At 42.8% G+C, this 25,658-nt stretch overlaps 1 protein-coding gene across 1 annotated transcript in view; it reads right to left on the reverse strand.

Annotated features, from left to right (window-relative positions):
- Window positions 1–25,658, reverse strand: part of slc2a11b (solute carrier family 2 member 11b) — a 54,938-nt gene that overhangs the window by 22,031 nt on the left and 7,249 nt on the right. The window contains exons 2-5 of the mRNA XM_060844165.1: window positions 10,226–10,324; window positions 7,441–7,601; window positions 5,498–5,622; window positions 1,220–1,349 (exon numbers count right to left, since the gene is read on the reverse strand). Of these exons, the coding sequence (XP_060700148.1) occupies window positions 1,220–1,349; window positions 5,498–5,622; window positions 7,441–7,601; window positions 10,226–10,324 (515 nt within the window). The remainder of the gene's footprint in view (window positions 1–1,219; window positions 1,350–5,497; window positions 5,623–7,440; window positions 7,602–10,225; window positions 10,325–25,658) is intronic.

Raw genomic sequence — 25,658 nt, forward strand, 5'->3', positions numbered from 1 at the left:
TGGCATCAGAAGGAGGAGATCATTAAGCGCCAGCCCTCACCCCTCAGTGAAGTAATGGTTGATCCATAATGTATCACCGTACACCCATTGCCTTTGTATAACTTATAATAGCTTATGACAAAAATCTACTGATCTCACAGTTTTAAGTATAACAATTGGTGAAGCATCAAACCTTGTTTGCAGAGAGGAGTTCCAAACCATATGCTTCCCAATTTCATTTCTGAAAGCTCTGGTTCCAATTTTTACACAATGTCCCCAGCTCTATCCCCCCCGTCTATTCCGATCTACACCATCAGTTCTGCTTTATTTCTTGAAAACCTCGACCAAGTCACCACTTGGCCTTCTAAATTCAAAGGGAGTTTGTCATTGTTTAACACTTAGAGCCCAGGTAACATTCTAGTTAATGTTGCATTCCCTCCAAGGTTCTCGTAACTGCTCCCAGTAACTCTAAGTATGGTCTAATTAGAGCTTCATATTGTGAGGCAAGGCTTCTAAACTCGTATAAGTGTTCTGGATATAAGGGCCAGCATTTCTTTGATCCCTCTAGTTTCTGTACTAACAGCCACTGCAATAAGGAAATCTTCACCTTTTTACAATCTGCAACATAACCCTTACTCACCCAACATTTAGGTGAACACATGAGGCAGTTCAGCACAGGAAGCCGCTACTCTGCACACCGACTAATGGAAGGTATCACATTTTACTAAGCTGAGCACCCACCTTTGAAAAGCTGCTGATTATTCAATCGACTGTGGCTAAGGCTTAAAGTCTGTAGGCTATTTACTTCAATAAAGCAGGCAAATGAAGTTACATTCTAAAACATTAAAGTATGCCCTTCATTCTCCTCAATACATAAAATAATAAAGACGTCAGTCATCCTTTTCTTTCTTGTAAATGTTAAGAGAAGCTCATTTCATATTTTGATACATGTTACAGGTCCTGAATTGTTAAGCTTCTCTTGTCCCTAGGACAGTCAGGTTCAGAGATTGCTCTTTCATGCTACGTTGTGTAATATGTTGTATTAACAGCATTATGTGGGATTCTACAGTAACAGGATAATTTGGTAATTGTGCATGCACAATCCACTCAGAATTTCAGGAATATGTGCTACAGATTGCTACCTCATCTGCCAATGCAGACAACTGTATTATACTAAAGCTCTCAGTTTTCTACTCATTGAAACTTGTGGCAACAAACTTTAGATGCTCATTTGCCTTACCTCTGCCCGATTATCTGTCCAGTTAGAATTCCTACAGTAATGAACACTGATGTCCCCATACATATTGCTCCTCTCACGGCTTTGGGTGCAATCTCTCCTAAATACATGGGCTGCACACACAGACTAACTCCTGCAAGAAGAGTTTAATGAAAAAAAACAATTAGAATCTGATTGTCCACTGTGCGGTTTTTTACACATTGCCCTGTAGAAAACATTCTTCCCGATATGTATGTTCAGGGGAGAGATTCAGTGACATGGTTGGCAGTGTCAATAAAGAAAATTCACAGCTGCGGTAGAATTCTTCACTTCTCAAATGTCTGATCTCAGTAACACTGACAGAAACAGGTTTCACAAAGAGGTTACTATGGCAGTACAAGTGCAGCACTTGGCTCCTTGAACCTGCTCCACTATTCAGTGAGTTCACGACTGATTGGATTATTCCACATTGTTACCTATCTTTCACCTCCTTGCATTCCAAGAATCTATCTACCTCTACCTTAAGAACATGAAAGGCCTCTGCTTTCAGTGCTGTTTTCGGTGCAGAGTTCAAAAGACTCGCAGCCTTCTGTGGGAAAAGACATTCTCCTTACCTGTCTTATATGGGTGACCACCCCCAGTTCTTGATTCTCCATAAGATGAGACATACTCTCTACATCCACCTGTCAAAACCCCTCAGAATCTTTGGTCTAGTTTAATCAACTCACCCTTTACTCTAAACTCCAGTAGATACTAGCCTAACCTGTCCAATTTTTCTTCATAAGTAACCCATTCCCAGTAGTCTGGTAAATTTTCTGAGCTACTTTCAATGTATTAACATCCTTCCTTAAGTAAGGTAACCAACCACCGTACACAGTACACTGGATGCGGTCTCACCAGTACTTTGTACAATTCATGCATTCTCTATTTCAATTCCCCTAGTAATTAACATTAATATTCCATTACCTTTCCTAACTACTTGCTGGACCTACTTATTAACCTTTTCCAGTTCATGCATGAGGACACCCAGACTCTATAGGTGGAGCTCTATAACTTCTCACCACTTGGACAACATGATTTTCTTTTATCCTTTTTGCTAAAATGGACAATTTCCCATTTCCTTCATTATATTCCATTTGGCAAATCTTTTCCTCCTCTTTTAACCCAGCAATATCAATTTGCAGCTTATGTTCTTTATGCAACTTACTTTTCTACCTATCCTCGTGTCATCAACAAATGTAGTAACCCTTCATACAGTATTATATAGCAAGCTGAGGTCCCAGCACTGACCTCTGTAGCATACCACCCATTACATCTTGCCTACCAGAAAATGACCCATTTATGACTCCTTCTTAAAGAAATTGTCTTTGTGTGTTGTCTATCGCAGGCGATGGGTGAGATAATAAATGGGTATTTCACTTCAATATTTACTGTGGAGAAAGACATGAAAGCTAGAGAAATTGGGGATTAAATAGTGATGTCCTGAAAAGAGTACACATTACAGAAGAAGGGGTGTTGGATGTATTAGAACAACATAAACGGTCGATAAATCCCAGGAGCTGATAAAGCTACACAGAGGCATAGAGTCATACAGCATGAAAACCGATCCTTTGGTCCAACTTGTCTGCCCTGACTGGGTATTTTAAACTGATCTAGTCCAACTTGCCAGCATTTGGTCCATATCTCTCCCTATAGCTCAAACTCTTCAATCGCAGGATTGCATCCCAGGACTTTGCATCATTCACAGCCATGTGTGAGGTACCAAAAGACTGGAGGGTGGCTAATGTGGTACCATTATTTAAGAAAGGCTGCAAGGAAAAGCCGGGGAACTACAGATCAATGAGTCTGATGTCAGTGGTGGATAAGTTGTTGGAGGGAATTCTGAGAGATAGGATTTACGTGCATTTGGGAAGACAAGGACTGATTAGGGATAGTCAGCATGGCTTTCTGTGTGGGAGATTGTGTCTCACAAAATTGATTGAGTTTTTTGAAGAGATTACCATGAAGATAGATGAAGGCAGAGTGGGACATGTTGAGGACTGCAGCAAGACATTGAAAAGGGCCTACATAGTAATGTTAGGTCACTTGGGATCCAGGAAGAGCTCGCCAGTTGTATACAAAATTGTCTTGAGGGTAGAAGATAGAGGGTGGTAGTTTATTATACTGGAGGTCTGTGACCATCAAGTGCTACAAGGATTGGTGCTGGGTCTACTGTTGTTCATCATTTATATCAATAACTTGGATGTGAATATAGGAGGTATGGTTAGTAAGTTTGAGGATGACACCAAAATTGATGGTAATAATGGATTGTGAAAAAGGTTATCTAAGAGTACAACGAGATCTTGTTCAGATGAACCAAATAGCAGATGAACTTTAATTTAGATAAATGTGAGGTGATGCATTTGGGTAAGGCATCAGAGCAGGACCTACACGGTTAATGGTAGGGCCTTGGAAAGTGTTGTTGAAGAGGCACCTAAGAATGCAGGTTCATAACTCCTTGAAACTGGTATCACATGTAGATAGGTTGGTGAAGGCGGTGCTTGGTGTGTTTGCCCTCATTGGTCAGAACATTGAGTTGGGGTATCACGTTACATCTGTACAAGACAATGGTAAAGCCACCTTTAGAATACTGCATACAATGCTGGTTGCCCTGCTATTGGAAGGATGTTGTTAAATTAGAAAGGGTATGGAAAATATTTAGAAGGGTGTTGTCAGGACTGGAGAGCTTGACTTTAGGGAGAGGCTGAATAGGCTGGGACTTTTTTTCCTGAAACTTCAAAGGCTCAGAGGTGACCTTATCGAGGTTTATAAAATAATGAGGGGCATGGATAAGGTGAATAGTCAAGGTCTTTTGACCAGGGTAGGGGAGTTCAAACTAGAGGGCATATGTTTAAGGTGAGATAGAAAACATTTAAAGGGGATCTGAGGGGCAGTTTTCTCGCGCAGCGGGAATGAGCTGCCAAAGGAACTGGTGGAGACAGGTACAAGTGCAACATTTAAAATGCATCTGGATGGGTACATGAATAGGAAGGGTTTAGAGGGATATGGGACAAATTTGCACAAATGGGATTAAGTTCAGTTTAGGATGTCTAGTTAGCATTGATGAGTTGGACCGAGGGGTCTGTTTGCGCTGTATGACTCTACTGCAATCAAAGTAAGGATTTATTGAGGAGCAAGTGGTAACTTGTATACTAAAAGACCACCTGCCTTAATCAATAATAACTTTAGTCAATTGGAAGCATTAACCAAGTAGTAAACCTTAAGCATGTGAAACATGTGAATTAGCTAAAAACAGATAGATTTGTACTTTGCAACAAGATTTCTAACACAACCAATAGTCTAAAGCTGCAAAGGGCTCCCTAACTGCCATAGGCAGCAGGATTTTTCAATACCTGTAGGAAGATTACAGAATTGTTACAGTGCAGAAAGCTGTTCAATCCCTCTTGCCTGCACCAGCTCTCTGGCGAAGCACTATGATTTAGTGGCATTTACCTGCCTTTTCCCCATAGTCCGAAGTATTGCTTTTATTTAATTAATCATCTGAAGCTCTCTTGAATATCTCAATTCTGCCTCCATCCCAATTCCATGCAGTCCGTTCCATACATTAACTACGCACTGAGTGTCAAATTTTTCTCATATCACATTTGCAAATTCCCTTATACCAGTGCCCTTTTGATTGTTTTATGAAAAGGACTGTTTTCTCCCTATCCACTCTGTTCATTCCCATCATGATTTTGAAAACTTCTACCAAGTCTCCTCTTAGCCTTCTCCTCTCCAAGGATAATAATCCCAGCTTCTCCAATCTGTCCTCATAACTGGAAGCTTCTCATCACAGTCATTGTCATAAATGCCTTTGGCATTTTTTCTAATGCATTCACATCGTTCCTATATGTGGTGCCCAGGCTGAGATTAAACAAGTTCAGAATAACTGCTTTCTCCTATATTCTATGCTCTTTATTGATAAAGTCTAAGATGTCGTATAATGTACTAACTGCTCACTCTACCTGTCCTGCCACCTTACAAACATATACTTCCAGGTCTCTCTGTTTCTGCAGAGCCTTTTAGGATAACACCTTTCATGTTGGACTGTTTTCCTGTGTTCTTTTATCAAAAGCATCACCTCACTCTTCTCTGCGAGTTCTCTGTCAACTCCAACTTGTCTATGTCCTTTTGTGGTTTCACAGGTGTCCCCCTCACAGTTTACAACACTTCCAAGTTTCACATTCACAAACTTGGAGATGGACCTGTGTGACAGGAGCTAGATCATTAATATACATTAGGGCTGTCACAGCACCTCCGTACCAGAGTGTAGTCCCACAAGAAACCTGCCGACGAATAAAAGTTCAAACATTCCAGCTGGTTTACTTGTTGCCATCAAAATGGATCCAATCAAAACAGGGATATTAGTGAGTAAGAGTGTCCCTTTCCTGAAATATAGAAATGAGCTGCAGTGAGTAGAATTCATGTTACTAAACATCAATTAAATACATATATTAAATACAAACAGTACAAAGAGACAGGCTGCTGTAGAACTGTTAGTCTGCTACTCTCCCAATTGCTCCACCTCACAGGCTCCAGGATGTGATGCACTAGGATGCACCCTTGTATGGTGGGACCATCTTATGAGCAAAGACTTGGGACTCACTAGAGATTAGAATAATAAGAGATGATCTCATTGAAACATATCGGATTTTTAAGGGACTTGAGAGGGCAAATGCTGAGAGGCTGCTTCCCCTCATGGGAGAGTCTAGGACCAGAGGGCATTGTACCAGAATAAATGAGTACCAATTTAAGACAGAGGAGGGAAGGAATTTCTTCTCTCAGAAGGTTGAGTATCTTTGGAACTCCTTGTTTCAGAGAGCTGAGGAGAACAATCCTTGTGAATATTGAAGGCTGGGATAAATAGATTCTTGGGGATTCGGGGAATCAAGGGTTATGGAGAAAAGGCAGGAAAGTGGATGTAAGGGATGTGGACCAGCCATAATCCTATCGGGTGTGATGCAAGCTCAAGAGGCTGAATGGTCAACTCTTGCTACTATTCCTTATGGTCTTTGCTTAGGGCTACGTTCTCTTTTTACTGCTTTTTTGCTGATAAAAATTATTTTTCACTGGACGTGAGTCAAGCAGAACCAGCATTAGTTGCTCTGAGTAGGTGACAGCAGGTCTTCTCCTTGATACAACTATATTTTATGTTCGAAGACAATAAAATCAGAGGGTTGGAGGATCTCAGAAGAGATATTGGATTATTATTAAAATAATAATATTATTAAAACCACCATAGCACTTGATGTGGTCTCAGTCGAATCATAGTTTTGGAGTATAATAGAATGTTTCACTGATTTCACCAAATCCAGACATAATTTGGGTCCAATCAGTAATTGTATATCATAAAGTCATAGAGATGTACAGCACAGAAACAGACACTTCAGTCCAACTTGTCCATGCCCACCAGAAATCCTAACCTAATTTAGTCTCCTTTGCCAGCACTTGGCCCATTTCCCTCTATCCCCTTCCTATCATATACCCATCCAAATGCCTTTTAAATGTTGTAATTGTACCAGCCTCCACCACTTCCTCTGACAGCCCATTCCATACACACACCACCCTCTGTGTGGAAAGGTTGCCCCTTAGGTCCCTTTTATATCTTTCCCCTCTCACCCTAAACCTATTCCCTCTAGTTCTGGACTACCCGACCCCAAGGAAAAAACCTTGTCTATTTACCTTATCAACCCCCCTCATGATTTTATAAACTTCTATAAAATCACCCCTCAGCCTCCAACACTCCAGGGAAAACAGCCCCAGCCTATTCAGCCTCTCCCTATAGCTCAAACCCTCCAACCCTGGCAACATTCTTGTACATCTTTTCTGAACCCTTTCAAATTTTCACAACATCCTTCCTGTGGGAGGGGAGGCCAGAATTGCTCACAATATTCCAAAAGTAGCCTAATCAACGACTTGTACAGCCACAACATGATCTCCCAACTCTTGTACTCAATGCACTGACCAATAAAGGAAAGCATACCAAACACCTTCTTCACTCTCCGAACCACATGTGACTTCACTTCCAAGAAACTATGAACCTGTACTTTTTGGAGAAGTAAGAAGAGGACTGATGAGGGCAGGACGGTGAACATGATCTACATGGATTTCAGTAAGGTGGTCAATAAAGTTTCTCATGATAGACTGGTTAGCAAGGTTAGGTCAGTGCAGGCTACATTGTTAAGAGTAAACTTGGAGAGACTTACCGACCATATCTGATTGCCAAGTGTCCTCCAAGCCATGCCCCCAGAGATCCACCTAGTGTGAACATGGAAACAATTGCAGACCACAGAAATCGCAGCAAACCTCTATCCAGGTCGTCACTATATCGGATGTTCCATGTCTCATTGATGAATTTTTGGATATGCTGGGATTGTGACAGAATATACCCACTGAGAATAAGGTTTTCAGAGACCAATAACTATAATGTAGAGAAGATGTTTATAAAATGGCGCAACATTAATGCTTCATAACATTTCCGAGGATCACTCATTAAGGGAACTTTTTATTTTTAATATCAGTAATCTCTTGTGCTTGAATAACACTGTATTAATAACAACTCAAAAGGCCCATTCTGTTAACAACTCTTGGCTTTCAATCTTGCTATTCTTCAGAACAATCCTGCATGAACAACAATGGACTGGAAAGCCCAGTACACCCAACCTGTGTCTTCCAACTGTGGTAGAAGTGAACAAAAAAAAAAGGAAGCCGGAGAAAGCACATCTGGTTAAGCATCCTCAGAGGAGGAGGGGTGGGGAGTCGACCTTTCAAGTTGGAACCTTTCATCAGGGAAGGGAAGGGGACTGAGAAATAAAAAAGCGGGGTGAGGCTGGGGGAAAGGTGAGTGGAACGGTGATAGTGGATGTTGGTAGGAGGTGGCTATGATTGGTCAGTGGGAAAGATGGAGCGGATAGGTGGGAAGGAAGACAGAGAGGTTGGGTCACGTTAAAAGGGCAGGGTGGGCCTGCAATGAGTGGGAGGAGGCAGTGTAGAGATTTGGAAGCTGGTGAATTCTATGTTAAGGTTTTATGGTTGTAAGCTCCCAAGGTGGAAGATGAGGTGTTCTTCCTCCAGTTTGGGTATGGTCTTGTTTTGACAGGGGAGGAGGCCCAGGATGGACATGTTGTCAAAGGAGTGGGAGAGGGTGTTGAAATGACTGGCAAACGGGAGGTGGGGTTGTTTAGAGCGTACAGACCATGAATGTTCCCTGAATCGGTTCTGTAAGTTTGCGCCTGTCTCTCCAGTGTAGAGGAGAGCACATCAGGAGCAACGGATGCAACAAATCAGGTTAGAGGTAATGCATGTGAATCTCTGCCAGACTTGGAACGTTTCTTTGGGGCCTTGTATGGAGGTGAGGGGGAGGTGAGTGGGGAAGTGTGGGGGCAGGTTTTGCATCTCGTGTGGCTGCAGGGCAAGGTTCCGGGTGTGTGGAAGGGTTGGTGGGGAGTGTGGACCTCACGAGGGAGTCACGGAGGGAACAGTCCCTGTGAAAAGCAGGGTGGGGAAAAAATATCATTTTGGTTGTGGGGGTCATCCTGCAGGTGACAGAAGTGGTGGAGGGTGATGTGTTGGAGATTAGTGGGGTGGAACATAACCAGAGGACTCTATCCTTGTTTTAATTTAGTGGGGGGTTGGTTGAGGGCAGAGGTGTGGGAAATTGAGGAGATGCAGTTGAGGGCATTGTTGGTCATGGGGAATGGGAAATTACCGTACTTGAAGTAGGAGGACATCTGGGACGTCCTGGAGTGGAATTGCTCTTCCTAGGAACAGATACAGCGGAGGCAGAGGAATTGGGAATATGGGATCGCATTTTGAGAGGGGTAGGCGTGGTAGGAGTTATAATCGAGGTAGCTGTGGGAGCTGGTGGGTTTGAATTAGATGTTGGGGCTGAGTCGGTCAGAGATGGAGACAGAGAGGTCCAGGTAGGGGAATAAAGTGTCAGAGATGGTCCAGGTGAATTTTAGTTTGGGGCGGAAGGTGTGGGTGAAGTGGCTGAATGTTTGAGCTCCTCATGGGAGCAAGAAGCAGTGTCAATACAGTCATCGATGTAGGGGAGGAAAAGGTGGGAAATGGTGCCTATGCAGCCGACAAAGAGGAGTCATCGCTCAGACCCAATGAGGGCCCCCATGGCCACCTCTCTGATCTAACTGTGATATCAACATATATGTTCCAGCATCTCATCCAAAGCCAGCTGCTGCCATGGGAGAAGCAAGGAAAGCTAACTGGGGAAATTGGGAAGACAACCTGGGATCTTCTTTTGTTTAAGAATCATTCAATGATCAGGGCTGTTAGGCATTGGCTTAACTCCTCATGTGTAAAACAATACCTCCAACAGAGCAGCACTCCCTCAGCACTGCACTGTCAGCTTTGTTCTCAATTTTCAAAGTGGAATTTGAACCTTTTTCACTCAAATCGAGTCAATGAGAAGACAGTGAACCAACTGCACTTTGTGGATCTGTGATGCATTTACTTCTACACAATAAGCTTTGGCATAACTGTAACTCTCAAAGCAGATGGAACAGACGGAGAGAAATCAGAGAGTGAATGATCCTTCAACAACACCGAGCCATTGCTGAATCACTAACTCACTGCTCCGTTTTGCATTTCAAATTGGAATTCAGATTAGTGTCCATGGGTTGCCATATCCCACTTGTGTTAAACCCTCTGCTGGCCAGGCCCCAGATTGGAATCTAATCAAAGGATTGGAGTTGCTAATGTGCAGAGTCCCTTAAAAATGGAAGTCAGTTACAGATTGGAATTTTACCAAAGGGATTCGGGACAATTATGTGTAGAATAACAGATACCCAGGAGTGAGCTGCAGACTGCAGTCAAATTGAGGGGATTGTTCAGAACACTGCAGCCAGCTCATGCCCACCTCCAAATATGCTGATCAGGTGCCAAGGGCAGACTGAGTAGAAACAGCTTCACAATCAGGTCAGATTTCACATCCTTAGGCAGATAAGACAAAAATAGATTAAAGCCGGGACTCACCATGGTAGGAGCATTGATAATGGAAACATTGTATCCGTACTGAAAGGTTCCTCCGATCCCTGCGGAAAACACTGCCAGGAGAAGAGTGATGGATGGAAGCTGCAAGACAAAAAGTAAAGGCCGGCAATTATTTTTACAATGCGGTACCAAAGATTTTGTTTAGGGGATTGTGGGTGTTGTTGGCCAGGCCAATTGGCCATCTCGAATGCTGAGTTGACTTCTTGAATCACTGCAGTCCATTTGCTGGAGGGAGTCCCAGGATTTTGAACCTATGACTCTGAAGGAACAGTGACATAGTTCAAAGTTCAGGATGGTGAGTAGCGTGGAGGGAATTCACAGGTTCCTGTGTATCTGTTGCCCTTGTCTGTTTAGGTGGGTTTGGAAAGTGATCAGAGCAGCCTTGGTGAGTTACTGTAGTGCATCTTATGGATGGTACACAACATTGTCACTACACAATGATGATGGCAATGCATGTTGAAGATGGTGAAAGGGTTGCATATGAAGTGGGCTGCTTTGACCTAGATGGTGTGGAGCTACTTAAGTGCTGTTGGGGCTGCAGTCATCCAGGCAAGTGGGGAATACTCCATCACACTCCTTACTTGTGACTTGCAGATGATGGACAGGCTTTGGGGAGTCAGGAGATGAATTATTTGCTGCAGATTCCTCGATTCTGACCTGTTCTTGTAGTCACAGCATTTGTATGGCTGGTTCAGTTTATGGTATTATGTCCAGAATGGGGCCAGACAAATATTTTCAAAATTTGAAAGAGAATTTCAAAATGAACTATTGCTGTCCAAATCCCTGCCAACTTTGACGTTAGTGTTCCAGATTCTTAACACTTCCAAGGATCCTACCTCATGACCCAACCAGAAAGGCTTCATGTAACTTCTGAAGAGATTAAAATACGAGTGGTATTTGTTAATTACTAGTGCATGAAGCATTGAGGGAGAAAAATAATCAGCAGATTAATATAATCCAATTTTCATTGATGTTTAGACAGATTCATTGAACAAATTTACATCAGAACATAAATCAATGGAAACAGATGATGTAACCCCTTAAACCTGCTATATCCTTCAATACAATCTTAGTTGCTCTTTAAGCTTGGCAATTCTTTTCTATTGGTAAAGTCTATTTACTGCCATTGTCAGCAGGAGCTGTGATGGTAGATACACCTGAATATGACATCTCTTTATACAGTGATGGGTTGCAAAATTCTACCAAGCTCTCCATAGGATGCCTGCAAAGACCCAGTGAAGGGGGAAAAAAATCCACAAATCAAGGCCAGTTATTTAGATGTCATCCAGCAGTCATCAACATAATTGGAGGCAGTCGTCCAAACACATGCTACAAAGGGATATGACTGTCCCCCTTTGTCACATGCAGTATTCCTAGGCACTGCCATTCAGGTAAGTGATCTTCACCCTCCAGTGCATCTGCCTACCTGAAAGAAAAGTAAAATACTGTAAATCCTGATGTAAAAACAACATATTGGAGGAACCCTGCAGGTCCTCAAGTCTGTTGGTGAGAGAAGCAGAGTTAGTGTTGAGTCTAGTAAGGTTCTCCTTTAGAAGGAAAGGGGCCTGGAAAATTATGTATATTTTGTGTGGTTGACAATGGGAGAGGAAGATTGGAAGAACAGATTGTGAGGTTGCCCAGAGCAAAAGACCAAGTGGTTATTAAAGGCTTTGAAGGAGAGAGGAGAGATAAACAGAGAGACAAATCCATAGAATAGAATCCCCATAGTGTGGAAACAGGCATCATTTGACTGGATAAGTCCACACCAACTCTCTGAAGAGCATCCCACCCTAGATCAGCCATCTAATTTATCCTTGTAACCCTATATTCCCATGGCCATCCACCTAATTTACACTTCCATGGATACTGTGGACAATTTAGCATGGCCAATTCATGTTACCTACACGTCTTTGGACTGTGAGAGGAAACTGGAGCACCCAGAGGAAACCCCCACAGACACAGGGAGAATATCTGTGTGGAGTTGGCACAGTCACCTGAGGCTGGAATTGAACCCAGCTCCCTGGTGCTATGAGGCAGCAGTGCTAACCACTGAGCCACCGGGCCACTCTGAAGGAAGAGCAAAAGAGTGAGAAAAGAGAGAGAGAGATGTGAAATGGGAATAAATGTAGGTATGAAAAGGAGAAAAATGGGTATGCTGTCTCGAGAGCAAAGTCAACAACACAGCTTTGGGGTGGGGGTGGGGTTTGGTGAGAGAAAATTGGGGCACAGAGGTCATGCTCTGAAGTTCTGGAATTCAATATTGAATGCTAGAGGCTGTAAAGTGAGGTGCTGATCTTGGAGCTTGTGTTGTGTTTCGTTGGAACATGGCAGTAGGCTCAAGACAGAAAAGGCATGAGAGCGAGAGTGTCTATTGAAATGCTGAGCAACTGGAAAGCCAGAGTCATTCCTACAGACAGATCAGAGGTGTTCTATAAAGTGGGTTACCCAGTGTAAAGGACACCAAATAGTGAGCAGTGAATGCAGTAGACTAGATTGAAAACAGTATAAATAAAATGTTGCTTCATTTGCAGAAAAGTGTGGGGCCTTGGACAAAGCAAAGGGAGGAGGTGAGTTACACCTTCTGCGATTGCATCGGAAGGTGTCATGGAGGAGTGTGGAAGTGTTAGGTGTGATGGAAGTGTGGACCAGGGTGTCCCAGAAGGAACAGTTCCTGTGGAATGCTGACAGTGGAGGGGAGGGGAAAATGTATTTGATAGCAGTATCGTACTGGAGGTGCTGTGAATGGCTGAGGATGATGCTTTAAATGTGACTTATGGTGTAGATGGGGAGGAAGAGGGAAACCTTATCATTGCTCAGGGAGGAAGGGGAAGTGTGACGGCAGAAGTACAAGAGATGGGTCAGCCTGGGTTGAGGGTCCTCTCAGCTATGGGTGGTGGCAGTGGTGGTGGGGGAGGGGAGGAGGAAGGTGAAATCCTTGGTTGAAGAGAAAGGAAGTCATGCTGACACCTTCATTCACATGCATCTTACATCTCGACCGCTCCTTAAACACTATTAAGAACATTTGTGGCTCCCTCACAGTCTGTCCCATTTACTTTTGTTCCTGTCAGCAGTATAAAAATCACCATTTCCAAACCCCTTGGAGTGTGGAAGGAGAATCATCTCGGCCTCCAACCGTTAACTGTTTCTCTCTCCATGCTGGCTGCTGGACTTGCTGACTTTCTGTGGCACCTTCTGCAGCTACCTTGGCCTACCAATCCTGTTGCCCATTCTCTGCAGGCTTGTAGGCAGCAACAGGTTGCACACCAGTACTGGACCACAGGACATACTTGTGGCTGACCAGCTACCCTCCCAAATCCTCCTGACTGAATGCACACTACCCACGGAGGAGCGGACAGTGATCTAAGGAGGTGCAATGCTGGAGTATACAAACTTGATCGCAGCACTATCTGAATAGAGGTAAAAACAATGACTGCAGATGCTGGAAACCAGATTCTGGATCAGTGGTGCTGGAAGAGCACAGCAGTTCAGGCAGCATCCAAGGAGCAGCGAAATTGACGTTTCGGGCAAAAGCCTTTCATCAGGAATAAAGGCAGCGAGCCTGAAGCGTGGAGAGATAAGCTAGAGGAGGGTGGGGGTGGGGAGAGTAGCATAGAGTACAAAGGGTGAGTGGGGGAGGAGATGGAGGTGATAGGTCAGGGAGGAGAGGGTGGAGTGGATAGGTGGAAAAGGAGCTAGGCAGGTCGGACAAGTCCGGACAAGTCATGGGACTTCAGGCTCACTGCCTTTATTCCTGATGAAGGGCTTTTGCCCGAAACGTCAATTTCGCTGCACTTTGGATGCTGCCTGAACTGCTGTGCTCTTCCAGCACCACTGATCCAGAAGCACTATCTGAATGCCCCATTCTTGAGAACCTCATGCTGGTTCAGAGTCAAAGTTAACCAGTGGTGAAACTCTCCCACTATCAGTATCAGAGCTCTCAGCAGAATGCAGCCACAAATGCTGCATTAAGCCTTTATATACACCACAGATACACAACCTTGTGACTGGTGTGACTCTCTCCAACACATTTTATCGCAATAAAATAATGGCACTGGAAATGTAAAATTCAAATGTATTTCTTTAGCTTCACAGCTTGTTAATTTATTTTAAAAATAACAGTAGTGGGCTGCCAATTGCATTTCCTAACATCTATGTTATCAGAGACCAGTGTGATAACATTGGGTTTCACATAGTATTACCACAGTGCAGTTTACAAAGACTCCAGAGATAGATGGTCTTTATTTGCAAGGATAAAACACACTCGCACAGAAGCTTACTTTAGAATGGTACATAACAGAAAAAGTAATTTGAGAAAGGAAAACCACTGACACACAACTCCCTAAATGTTCATGATCAAGACCATTCCGTGGCAGTCAAACTTTAATATTAAGTCGGCATAAAACAAAAGCACCATTTTACACAAGACCAATCTTAGTTTGGGATCTCTCCAAATGTGGTGGATGACAGAAATGGCATAATGAGGAGTCCCAGCTTTAACACCTGGTATATTTACTTTAGTGAAAGGATGACTTGAAAATGAATATTTACTTAAATAGATTATTTGCCAGAATAATCACTAACTGGAGGATGCTGGACTCAACATAATTGAGATTATAAACACTGAAAACAGGGAGGAAGAGTGAGTGACATGGCGAACTTTGACCTGAAATGCACTGGTTGTATGGGTGGAGGAGGCAGCTGCAGAACTTTCAAATTGGATAAATATTTAAAAGAGAAGTATTTGCTGTGTTACCGGGAAAGAACAGTGGAATGGGACAAATTGGATAACTCATTCAAAGAAACACAATGAGTCCACATTGATTCTGAAGTGAATCCCACCCAGACTCAACCCCCTGCCCTATCCCTGTACTTCCCATGGCTACCCATGCTTGGACATCCCTGGAGCAAGTAAGCATGGCCAATCCACCTAACCTGCACATCATTGGACTGTGGGATGAAACTGGAGCACCCGGAGGAAACCCATGCAGACACAAAGAGAATGTGCAAACTCCACACAGACAGTCATCCGAGGCTGGAATTGAACCCGAGTCCTGGTACTATGAAGGAGCAGTGCTAATCACTGATCGACCGTGCTGACTTGAACCTAGAATGCCAGGCTCATAAGCAAGGACTCAACCCACTGCTCCTCAGAATCACACATACAAGGACTGAAGGGGTTAAATCATGAGGGTAGGTCATATAGGTGAGACTTGTACTCCCTACAGTATAGAAGATTAAGGACTGACATATTTGATGGTTTCAACGTAATTAAAAGAACTGATGGCGTACAAGGACAGACATGGATTCCGCTGGCGGAGAATTTTGAACCAAGGAGCATAGCCTTAATATTACAACTGGGCCATTCGCGGAGTGGGGAGAGAAACAAAGTGGGGTGAGAACCTAGCGCTGCTGAGATCAATTGAAATTTTCAAAACTAAGATGAGAGGTAAGGCTTAAAGATAGAAAAGAGGCATGATCTAAATGAATGGCAGAACAAGGTTGAATACACCTACTCCTGTTCGCAATCTCTCAGTTTAATAGAATTCAGAACTTAAAAAGGTAATGCAAAAGCACCTATCCCAGAGAAGGGATGAGACCAGAAGTTATTATTTTTCCCCAAATGATTGAGAAGTGAGATTGAGTGGGACGTCTTCACAAAATAAAGCACTTCAGCAATTTACACCTCACCAAGGGTTTTAGAGTCTGCGCTTTAATAGGTTGGGAGAAGTGTATTTGGAGATATATGAGAAAAATACAATAACAGTCCCACTGCCTTTGATTGGAAGGTTGAGATCCAAAGGAGGGCTGCTCCTTCACCAACTGATTCTCTGATTGTAGGTGCAGGCAGTATAGGTATACATTAGGTACATATCACGTATACTCAAGTGACAGATGAACAGGAGTACAGTGAAAAGTTCACAATGTCAGCAACACATAGCGCCATCTTAGGTACAAAAAAAAAGAAAATAAAGAAAAAACGTTACGCGACATCACAGATAGACATACTATGAGTTAGGAAAATAAGAAATACAATTAAAAAGATAAACATGATAGTCTTTTTATAACGACTTCCACATGGCAGTGTTTTGTAGAGGAATAAGACGGTGTTATTTTCTGGGTATGTAGATTGTGAAGGAGCAAAAATGGCCCTTAGTAGAGTGATATGCGCTTCTTGTCAGGTGTGGGAGTTTAAGGGTTCCTGCGGATTATATCCGCCATAAATGCTGTTGGTTGCGAATCTTATCAGATCGAATGGATCGGTTGGAGACACAGAAGCAATGAGGAATTTGCAACAGCAACAGTATGTGAAGGATGGCAGTTATAGGAAGGAGGGAAAGTCTCAGATACAGTCACAAAGATGGGTTAATTCCAGGAAAGGTAAGAGAGGTAGGCAGCTAGTGCAGGAGCCTTCTGTGATATACACATTTCAAACAGGTATGCTGTTTTGGAAAATGTAGGAGGTGATGGAATCTCAGGGGAACATAACACCAACAGCCAAGTTTCTGGTATTGAGAAAGGCTCTAATGCAACGAGGGGTACGTCCGCTTCCAAGAGATCAATTGTGTTAGGGGATTCTCTAGTCCAAGGTACAGACAGACGTTTCTGTGGCCAGCAGAGAAAAAGCAGCATGGTGTGTTGTTTCCCTGGTGCCAGGATCAAGGATGTCTCAGAGAGGGTGCAGAATGTTCTCACAGGGAGAGGGGCCAGCAAGAGGTCATTGTCTATATTGGAACCAATGACATAGGAAGAGGAAAGGTTGAAATTCTGAAGGGAGATTATAGAGAGTTAGGCAGGAATTTAAAAAAGGAGGTCCTCAAGGGTAGTAATATCTGGATTACTCCCAGTGCTACGAGGTAGTCAGGGCAGGAATAGGAGGATAGAGCAGATGAATGCACGGCTGAGGAGCTGGGTATGGGAGAAGGATTCATATTTTTGGATCATTGGAATCTCTTTTGGGGTAGAAGTGACCGGTACAAGAAAGACGGTTTGCACCTAACTTGGAAGGGGACTAATATACTGGCAGGGAGATTTGCTAGATCTGCTTGGGAGGACTTAAACTAGTAAGGTGGGGGGGTGGGGGGGAGGGGGGTGTGAGGTGGTGGGGGTGGGACCCAGGGAGATAGTGAGGAAAGAGATCAATCTGAGACTGGTACAGTTGAGAACAGAAATGAGTCCAATAGTCAGGGCAGGCAGGGACAAGGTAGGACTAATAAATTAAACTGCATTTATTTCAATGCAAGGGACCTAACAGGGAAGGCAGATGAAGTCAGGGCATGGTTAGGAACATGGGACTGGGATATCATAGCAATTAAGGAAACATGGCTCAGGGATGGGCAAGACTGGCAGCTTAGTGTTCCAGGATACAAATGCTACAGGAAGGATAGAAAGGGAGGCAAGAGAGGAGAGGGAGTGGGATTTTTGATAAGGGATAGCATTACAGCTGTGCTGAGGGAGGATATTCCTGGAAATACATCCAGGGAAGTTATTTGGGTGGAACTGAGAAATAAGAAAGGGATGATCACCTTATTGGGATTGTATTATGGACCCCCTAATAGTCAGAGGGAAATTGAATAACAAACTTGTAAGGAGATCTCAGCTATCTGTAAGAATAATAGGGTGGTTATGGAAGGAGATTTTAACTTTAAGTGTGTACAAGAAAATCTTCTGATTCAGTATGTGGATGTACCTACTAGAGAAGGTACAAAACTTGACCTATCCTTGGAAAATAAGGCAGGGCAGGCGACTGAGGTGTCAGTAAGGGAGCACTTTGTGGTCAGCTACCATAATTATATTAGATTTAAAATAGTGAAGGAAAAGGATAGACCAGATCTAAAAGTTGAAGTATTAAATTGGAGAAAGGCCGGGATCCAAGATGGCGGCGACCCAGCAAGACTGAGTCCACAGTGCTCTACCCAAAACTTGGGAAAAGTGGGCTATCCACCCCCACCACACTCACTAAACCATTTATAATAGTTGTTAACCTTAAATAGTTACCTATTAGTACATTTAAATAGTCTAATACTAGCTGGAAAATGAGTAAAGGGAAGGGAACAGGCGGCTCTAAGAAAGCAGGGACCCCTCCCCCACCCTCTCCCTCTTCAGCTGCAGCAAAGGTGTCTTCAGCTACTTCAGGAGATTTACCAATGAAGATGAGCTTTGAGGAGATGTTTGCCAGATGGGAGGCGAAGATTGATGCTTTTATCGATGAGTCTCGGCAGAGCAGAGAAGCACTATCAGCCGAGCTGCAGAAGCAGGGCAGAGACATTCAGGAATTGGAGTGCCGAGTCAGAGAGGTGGAGTCGAAGGCCGCAGCCTCAGAGACTGGGATAAAATCAACAGCCGACCACATCCGTTTTCTCGAGAATCGAGTCCAGAACCTAGAAAACCACATTGATGACCTCGAAAATCGATGTCGTAGAAAAAATATTCGGTTGTTGGGCCTGCCCGAGCAGGAAGAGGGAGGTCAGCTGACAGCATTCTTAGAGCATTGGCTGCCACAACTTTTAAATCTGCATACTGGATCAGGCCAGGTAAGGGTGGAATGGGCCTACCGGGTCGCAGTACGTGGACCCGGTTCAACCCAGCGCCCACGCCCGGTCCTGTTCCAGCTGCAGAGCTATAGGGAGAGGCAGATGCTCCTGGAAGCCTCAAGAAATCTGGGAAAAGATCCCCAAGCTATGACCCACAAAGGATCCAGGATCATGCTGTTCCAGGACTTCTCCCCAGCTTTGGTCCGAAAGAGGAAGGCATTCGATGAGGCGAAGAAGCGTTTAAGGGACTTAAATATCCAGTACTCCTTACGATATTCAGCGACGCTACGCCTTAGCCACGAAGGATCCATATATAACTTCGGATCACCAGAGAAGGCTAAGGAATTCTTGGACTCTCTTAAATAAGCTGTAAGAGATTGTGGACGCTGGTCTGCCTTTCCCATTATTTTGGTTTATATCCCTTCATCTTTTCTTATCTTTCCCCCTATGTGTGTATGTATATATATATATATATATATGTTGGGGCGTTTGGTTAATGTTGATGGGGGGAGGTGGTTACCTTATTCTATTTTACTTCTGTTTTTAGGAGCGGGGTTGTTTTTCTTTCCCCTGTTATTTTGTGGTATTATATTTAAGTATTACGTGTTGAGATTGTAATCTTATAGTTATATATGGTATTAATATTCCCAAATATATTTAGATGTGGGTGTGGGTGGGGGTGGGGTGTTCACTGTTAACTCTAGCTTTATATTATATTTGAATTCTCCTCATTTTATTGAGGAACACCTGGGTCAAGGGTGGGGCACTGGTTGGAAGAGGGTAAGATGGACTGTGGGAGAGGAAGTGACGCTCCCTGGGAACAAGGGAGAAAATCTCCAATTCGGAATGTTTTATATTTTTTATACTTAGAAAGAGTTTTTTGTTATATTGTTTTGAGTGTATCAGAGAATCTTTACTTTTGTAAATCTTGTATGCTCCATGCTCGGGATGTTCTAGATAGGGTTTCCCCTCCCGAGGGGTCTCGGATCTGTCCAGATGATTATGGCTGAACAGTCGGTTAAGTGGTGCACCTGGAATGTCAGGGAGAGTAATTCGCCAGTTAAAAGGAAGAAAATATTATCAAATCTTAAGAAGGAGAGAGTTGATATAGCTCTCCTACAGGAGACACACCTGTCGGATAAAGAACACTTAAAATTATGACAGGGCGGATTTGATCAGGCCTTTTTTTCCTCTTTTAATTCAAAAAGCAGGGGAGTCGTTATCCTTATCCGGAAGAACTTCCCTTTGAAAATTCTAAATCAGATAAAAGACGAATCTGGACGATATATTTTGATTAAAGCCCTCATAAATGGAGAGGAATATGGGATCTTAAATGTATACTGCCCCCCGGCACACCCCTTTAAATTCATAACGGAAGCTTTTTCAAAACTGATGGCCTTTGGTGCCCGTCATACAATTATAGGGGGAGACTTTAATTGTATTATGGATCCGGAAATAGACAGGATTCCCAAGAGTGCCGCTGGAGTATCTCCCAGATCTAGACAACTGGCGGACCTGAATAAAGAATTAGGATTGGTAGATGTATGGAGATGTCTCCATCCACAGGGTAGAGATTTTTCTTTCTACTCTAATCCACATAAATGTCACACAAGAATTGATATGTTTTTTGCCCCATCGATTTTTCTAAACTCTATAGCAACCTGTAAAATAGGTACTATAGCAATCTCTGACCATGCCGCTGTATACATGGAAACTAAGGTAAAGAACAATGGGACATCTGCTCGGCATTGGCGTATGGACCTCTTCCTGATAAAAGATAGCAAATTTTTAAAGTACTTCTCCCAAGAACTTAAAACTTTTTTAGAAATTAATACTGGTACGGCTAGCAATCCGTCAATGATGTGGGAGACCATCAAAGCTTATGCACGAGGTTTGATCATCTCCTATTCAGCGACCCAGAGGAAAATGAAGGGAGAGCAACAGCGTCTGCTCGAAGCTCGCCTAAAAACAGCCGAAACAGCATACGCTGATAGACCTTCTATCACAAAATTGCAGAGGATTACAGCTCTTAGGACAGCTTTAAACACCGCGCTTACTCAAACGGCTAAAAGGGAAATATTATTTGCGAAACAAAGATTATATGAATATGGCGACAAACCGGGTAGATACTTAGCATTTCTTGCAAAGAAAAAGAAAGCCCCTCAAACTATTCCGACCATCAAGGAAAGTACAGGTACCCTGACTCATGATCATAAAAAGATCAATGCGACCTTTAAAGAATTTTATTCTGAACTATATAGATCGCAGGATTGTGAAGATAGGATTAGGAGGATGCAGTCATTTTTTAAAAATTTGACCTTCCCGGGCCTGACTCCGGAACAGGTGTCGGCCCTAAATACCCCTTTAACAGTCCAAGAAATACTTGAGGCAATTAGGCAACTTCAGAGCGGAAAAGCACCGGGCCCGGATGGTTTTCAAGCTGAATTCTATAAAGAATTTACAGGAATATTGGTTGACCCACTTATGGATATGTATAATTTTGCGCATAGTCAGGTCTGTCTCCCGCCCACGCTGAAAGAAGCAAATATTTCTCTTATCCTCAAAAAAGGAAAAGACCCAGAAGATTGTGCATCTTACAGACCAATATCCTTACTAAATGTAGACTTTAAAATTCTCTCAAAAATGTTAGCACTAAGACTAGAAAGGGTACTGCCATATATTATAAAGGAGGACCAGACGGGATTTATTAAGGGCCGCAGATCATCCAATAATATCAGAAGGGTCTTGAATATGATCCAAGCCTGTCATCAGGGAAAGATACCAGGAGTAATAATTTCATTGGATGCGGAAAAGGCATTTGATAGGGTTGAATGGTCATATTTATTTTACACATTGGAAAGGTTTGGCGTTGGACAGGTGTTTACCAAATGGGTTTCAACATTGTATAATGACCCCAAAGCAGCTGTTATTACTAATGGGTTAAGATCGGATGGCTTCAGTGTGGGTAGGGGCTGCCGTCAAGGATGTCCTCTCTCACCATTGTTGTTTACACTGATAATCGAACCATTAGCAGAAGCCATCCGGACTGATCCTAATATAATGGCCCCGAGGATTGGTACAGGTAAACACAAAATTACCCTCTATGCAGATGACGTTCTCTTATTCCTCAGTAATCCTTTAATGTCAGTGCCTCGTCTAATTCAAGTTATTAATACATTTAGTGCATTCTCAGGCTATAAAATTAATTTTTCAAAATCGGAAGCCATGCCAATGGGTGGTCTGACTATGATACCCCACTTAATGGACGGATCCCCTTTTCCCTTCCGTTGGTCCCTGGAGGGCTTCTTATATTTAGGTATTTTTATCACGCCAGTATTTGATCAGCTGTATAGGGCTAATTTTGTACAATTAATGGAAAGGATAAGGCAGGACCTCCAGCGATGGAGAGACCTTCCGATTTCCTGGCTAGGGAGAATAGCATTAATTAAAATGAATGTTCTGCCCCGTCTCTTATATCCTATGAGAATGCTCCCGCTGATGCTGCCAAGGCTAGCCCTACGTAAATTATATGGCTGGTTGGGCTCCTTTATTTGGAACCATAGACGGCCCCTTATTAAGCTGAAGAAGCTACAGCTTCCACAGGCAAGGGGAGGACTGGACTTCCCAGACTTTAGGAAATATCAGTTAAGCTCCCTACTAAGTTACATAGCTGATTGGGTTTCATCTGATCCACAATCAATTTGGCTGGATATCGAAGCCTCCCAAGTAAAATACCCACTTATTAACCTTTTATTTTCAGATAAGAGGAAAATCATTACAGACCACTGTAAAAATCCCATAATATTAAACACAATTAAGGCCTGGAATATAATGCGGCAAAATGAGGGTAACTCACATAAAACATCCCCCCATGCACCAATAGTAGGCGCATGGGGATTCCAACCGGGGATTACAGATGCCACCTTTAAACTCTGGAGATCCAGGGGCATCTCATGCTTAGGGGACCTATTTAAAGATGGGATCCTGATGTCCTTTGAGCAGCTGCGTCTGAAATTCGGAATACCTAATGGGGATCTCTTTCGATACTTCCAAGTTCGAGATTATATACAGAGGAAGACTACATTAATAGATAGTCTTTATAAATCAGACAGAGAACGTAATGTCTTACGACCAGCGGGGGCATCCTCCGTTAGTACTATATACCATTTGCTACATGATGGAGTCTCAGGAGACATGGATGACCTGCTTAAAACATGGGAGCAGGACTTGGGGCTAGAAATCTCTGAGGATATGTGGAATGACATTTGGGAAAATGCTAGAAGAATTGCTATCTGTAACAGAACTCAGGCTATCCAACTAAAGATACTTCATAGGGCCCATATAGCTCCGGCTCGACTGGCAAAATTTAAGGCAGGAGCATCTCCAATGTGTCCCAAATGCAAAATAGAGGTGGGTACTCTTGTACATTGTCTGTGGACTTGTCAGAAAATCCGCAGATACTGGACTAAAGTGGCAAATACCCTGACAGAAATTTTAGGAACGGAAATTAGGGTGGACCCTGTATCTCTCCTTTTGGGCTTTTCGAACCTCTCATCTCTGGATATGCATGGGAAGAGACTATTTTCTATTCTCTCTTTCTGTGCAAGGAAAAATATTTTGGTGAACTGGGTGGCTGAGGGCCCCCCTGGACTTTCAAATTGGCACAGATTAATTATGGAATATATCCCCCTTGACTTCCTCACAAATATGGTGCACCGAAAGACTGAATTATTTTATAAAATATGGCAGCCCTTTTTGAATTATATAAATGCAGATATTTCGGCTATCCTAACAAGGGCTTTTATTTAGTGAAGATTTCAGACCGGGCTGCTCCGGGGCCCCTTGGGAGGGGAATCCTGCGCGAATACGGGTTTTATTATATTTGATGTTTATACATTCCGAGCATGTAAGAGACTTAGGTATACACTCTGGTTAGTTATAGGTTAGATTAGTAGAAAGTTGAGTTTTTTTTTTCTTTCTTTTTTTCGTTTCTTTTTTTCTCTTTTTTTGTTTTCTTTCTTTCTCTTTTCTTTGTTAAATTATGACTATTGTATATATGATTTAATTGTACATCAATGTTTGTATTTGAGAGTTTTGTTTATTTTTGTAAATTTGCAAAAATGTTAAATTTCAATAAAAATATCTACAAAAAAAAAATTGGAGAAAGGCCAATTTTTATGGTATTAGGCAAGAACTTTCAAAAGCTGATTGGAGGCAGATGTTCGCAGGTAAAGGGACGGCTAGAAAATGGAAAGCCTTCAGAAATGAGATAACGAGAATCCAGAGAAAGTATATTCCTGTCAGGGTGAAAGGAAAGGCTGGTAGGTATAGGGAATGTTGGATGACTAAAGAAATTGAAGGTTTGGTTAAGAAAAAGAAGGAAGCATATGTCAGGTATAGACAGGATAGATTGAGTGAATCCTTCGAAGAGTATAAAGGCAGTAGGAATATACTTAAGAGGGATATCGGGAGGGCAAAAAGGGGACATGAAATAGCTTTGGCAAATAGACTTAAGGAGAATACAAAGAGTTTTTACAAATATACTAAGGACAAAGGGGTAACTCGGGAAAGAATAGGGCCCATCAAAGAATAGGGCCTTTGTATTGAGCCGCAGAGAATGGGGGAGATACTAAATGAGTATTTTGCATCAGTATTTACTGTGGAAATGGATATGGAAGATATAGACTGTAGGGAAATAGATGGTGACACCTTGTAAAATGTCCATATTACAGAGGAGGTAGTGCTGGATGTCTTGAAATGTATAGAAGTGGATAAATCCCCAGGACCTGATCAGGTGTACCTTGGAACACTGTGAGAAGCTAGAGAAGTGATTGCTGGGCCTCTTGCTGAGATATTTGTATTATCGATAGTCACAGGTGAGATGCCGGGAGACTGGAGGTTGGCAAACGTGGTGCCACTCTTTAAGAAGCGTAGTAAGGACAAGTCATGGAACTATAGACTAGTAAGCCTGACGTCGGTGGTGGGCAAGTTGTTGGAGTGAGTCCTGAGGGACAGGATGTACATGTATGTAGAAAGGCAAGGACTGATTAAGGATAGTCAACATGGTTTTGTGCATGGAAAATCATGTCTCACAAACTTGACCGAGTTTTTTGAAGAAATAACAAAGAGGATTGATGAGGGCAGAGCGATAGATGTGATCTATATGGACTTCAGTAAGGCGTTTGACAAGGTTCCCCATGGGAGATTGGATAGCAAGGAATACAGGGAAAACTAGCCATTTAGATACAGAATTGGCTCAAAGTTAGAAGACAGAGGGTGGTGGTGGAGGGTTGTTTTTCAGACTGGAGGCCTGTGACCAGTGGAGTGCCACAAGGATCGGTGCTGGGTCCTCTACTTTTTGTCATTTATATAAATGATTTGGATGCGAGCATAAGAGGTACAGTTAGTAAGTTTGCAGATGACGCCAAAATTGGAGGTGTAGTGGACAGCGAAGAAGGTTACCTTAGATTACAACAGGATCTTGATCAGATGGGCCAATGGGCCGAGAAGTGGCAAATGGAGTTTAATTTAGATAAATGTGAGATGCAGCATTTTGGGAAAGCACATCTTAGCAAGACTTATACACTTAATGGTAAGGTCCGAGGGAGTGTTGCTGAACAAAGAGACCTTGGAGTGCAGGTTCATGGCTCCTTGAAAGTGGAGTCGCAGGTAGATAGGATAATGAAGAAGGTGTTTTGTTTGCTTTCTTTTATTGATCAGAGTATTGAGTACAGGAGTTGGGAGGTTATGTTGCAGCTGTACAGGACATTGGTTAGGCCACTGTCAGAATGTTGAATGCAATTCTGGTCTCCTTCCTATCAGAAAGATGTTATGAAACTTGAAAGGGTTCAGAAAAGATTTACAAGGATGTTGCCAGGGTTGGA

The sequence above is a fragment of the Hemiscyllium ocellatum genome, chromosome 24 (assembly GCF_020745735.1).
Source record: "Hemiscyllium ocellatum isolate sHemOce1 chromosome 24, sHemOce1.pat.X.cur, whole genome shotgun sequence".
Taxonomy (NCBI): Eukaryota; Metazoa; Chordata; class Chondrichthyes; order Orectolobiformes; family Hemiscylliidae; genus Hemiscyllium; species Hemiscyllium ocellatum.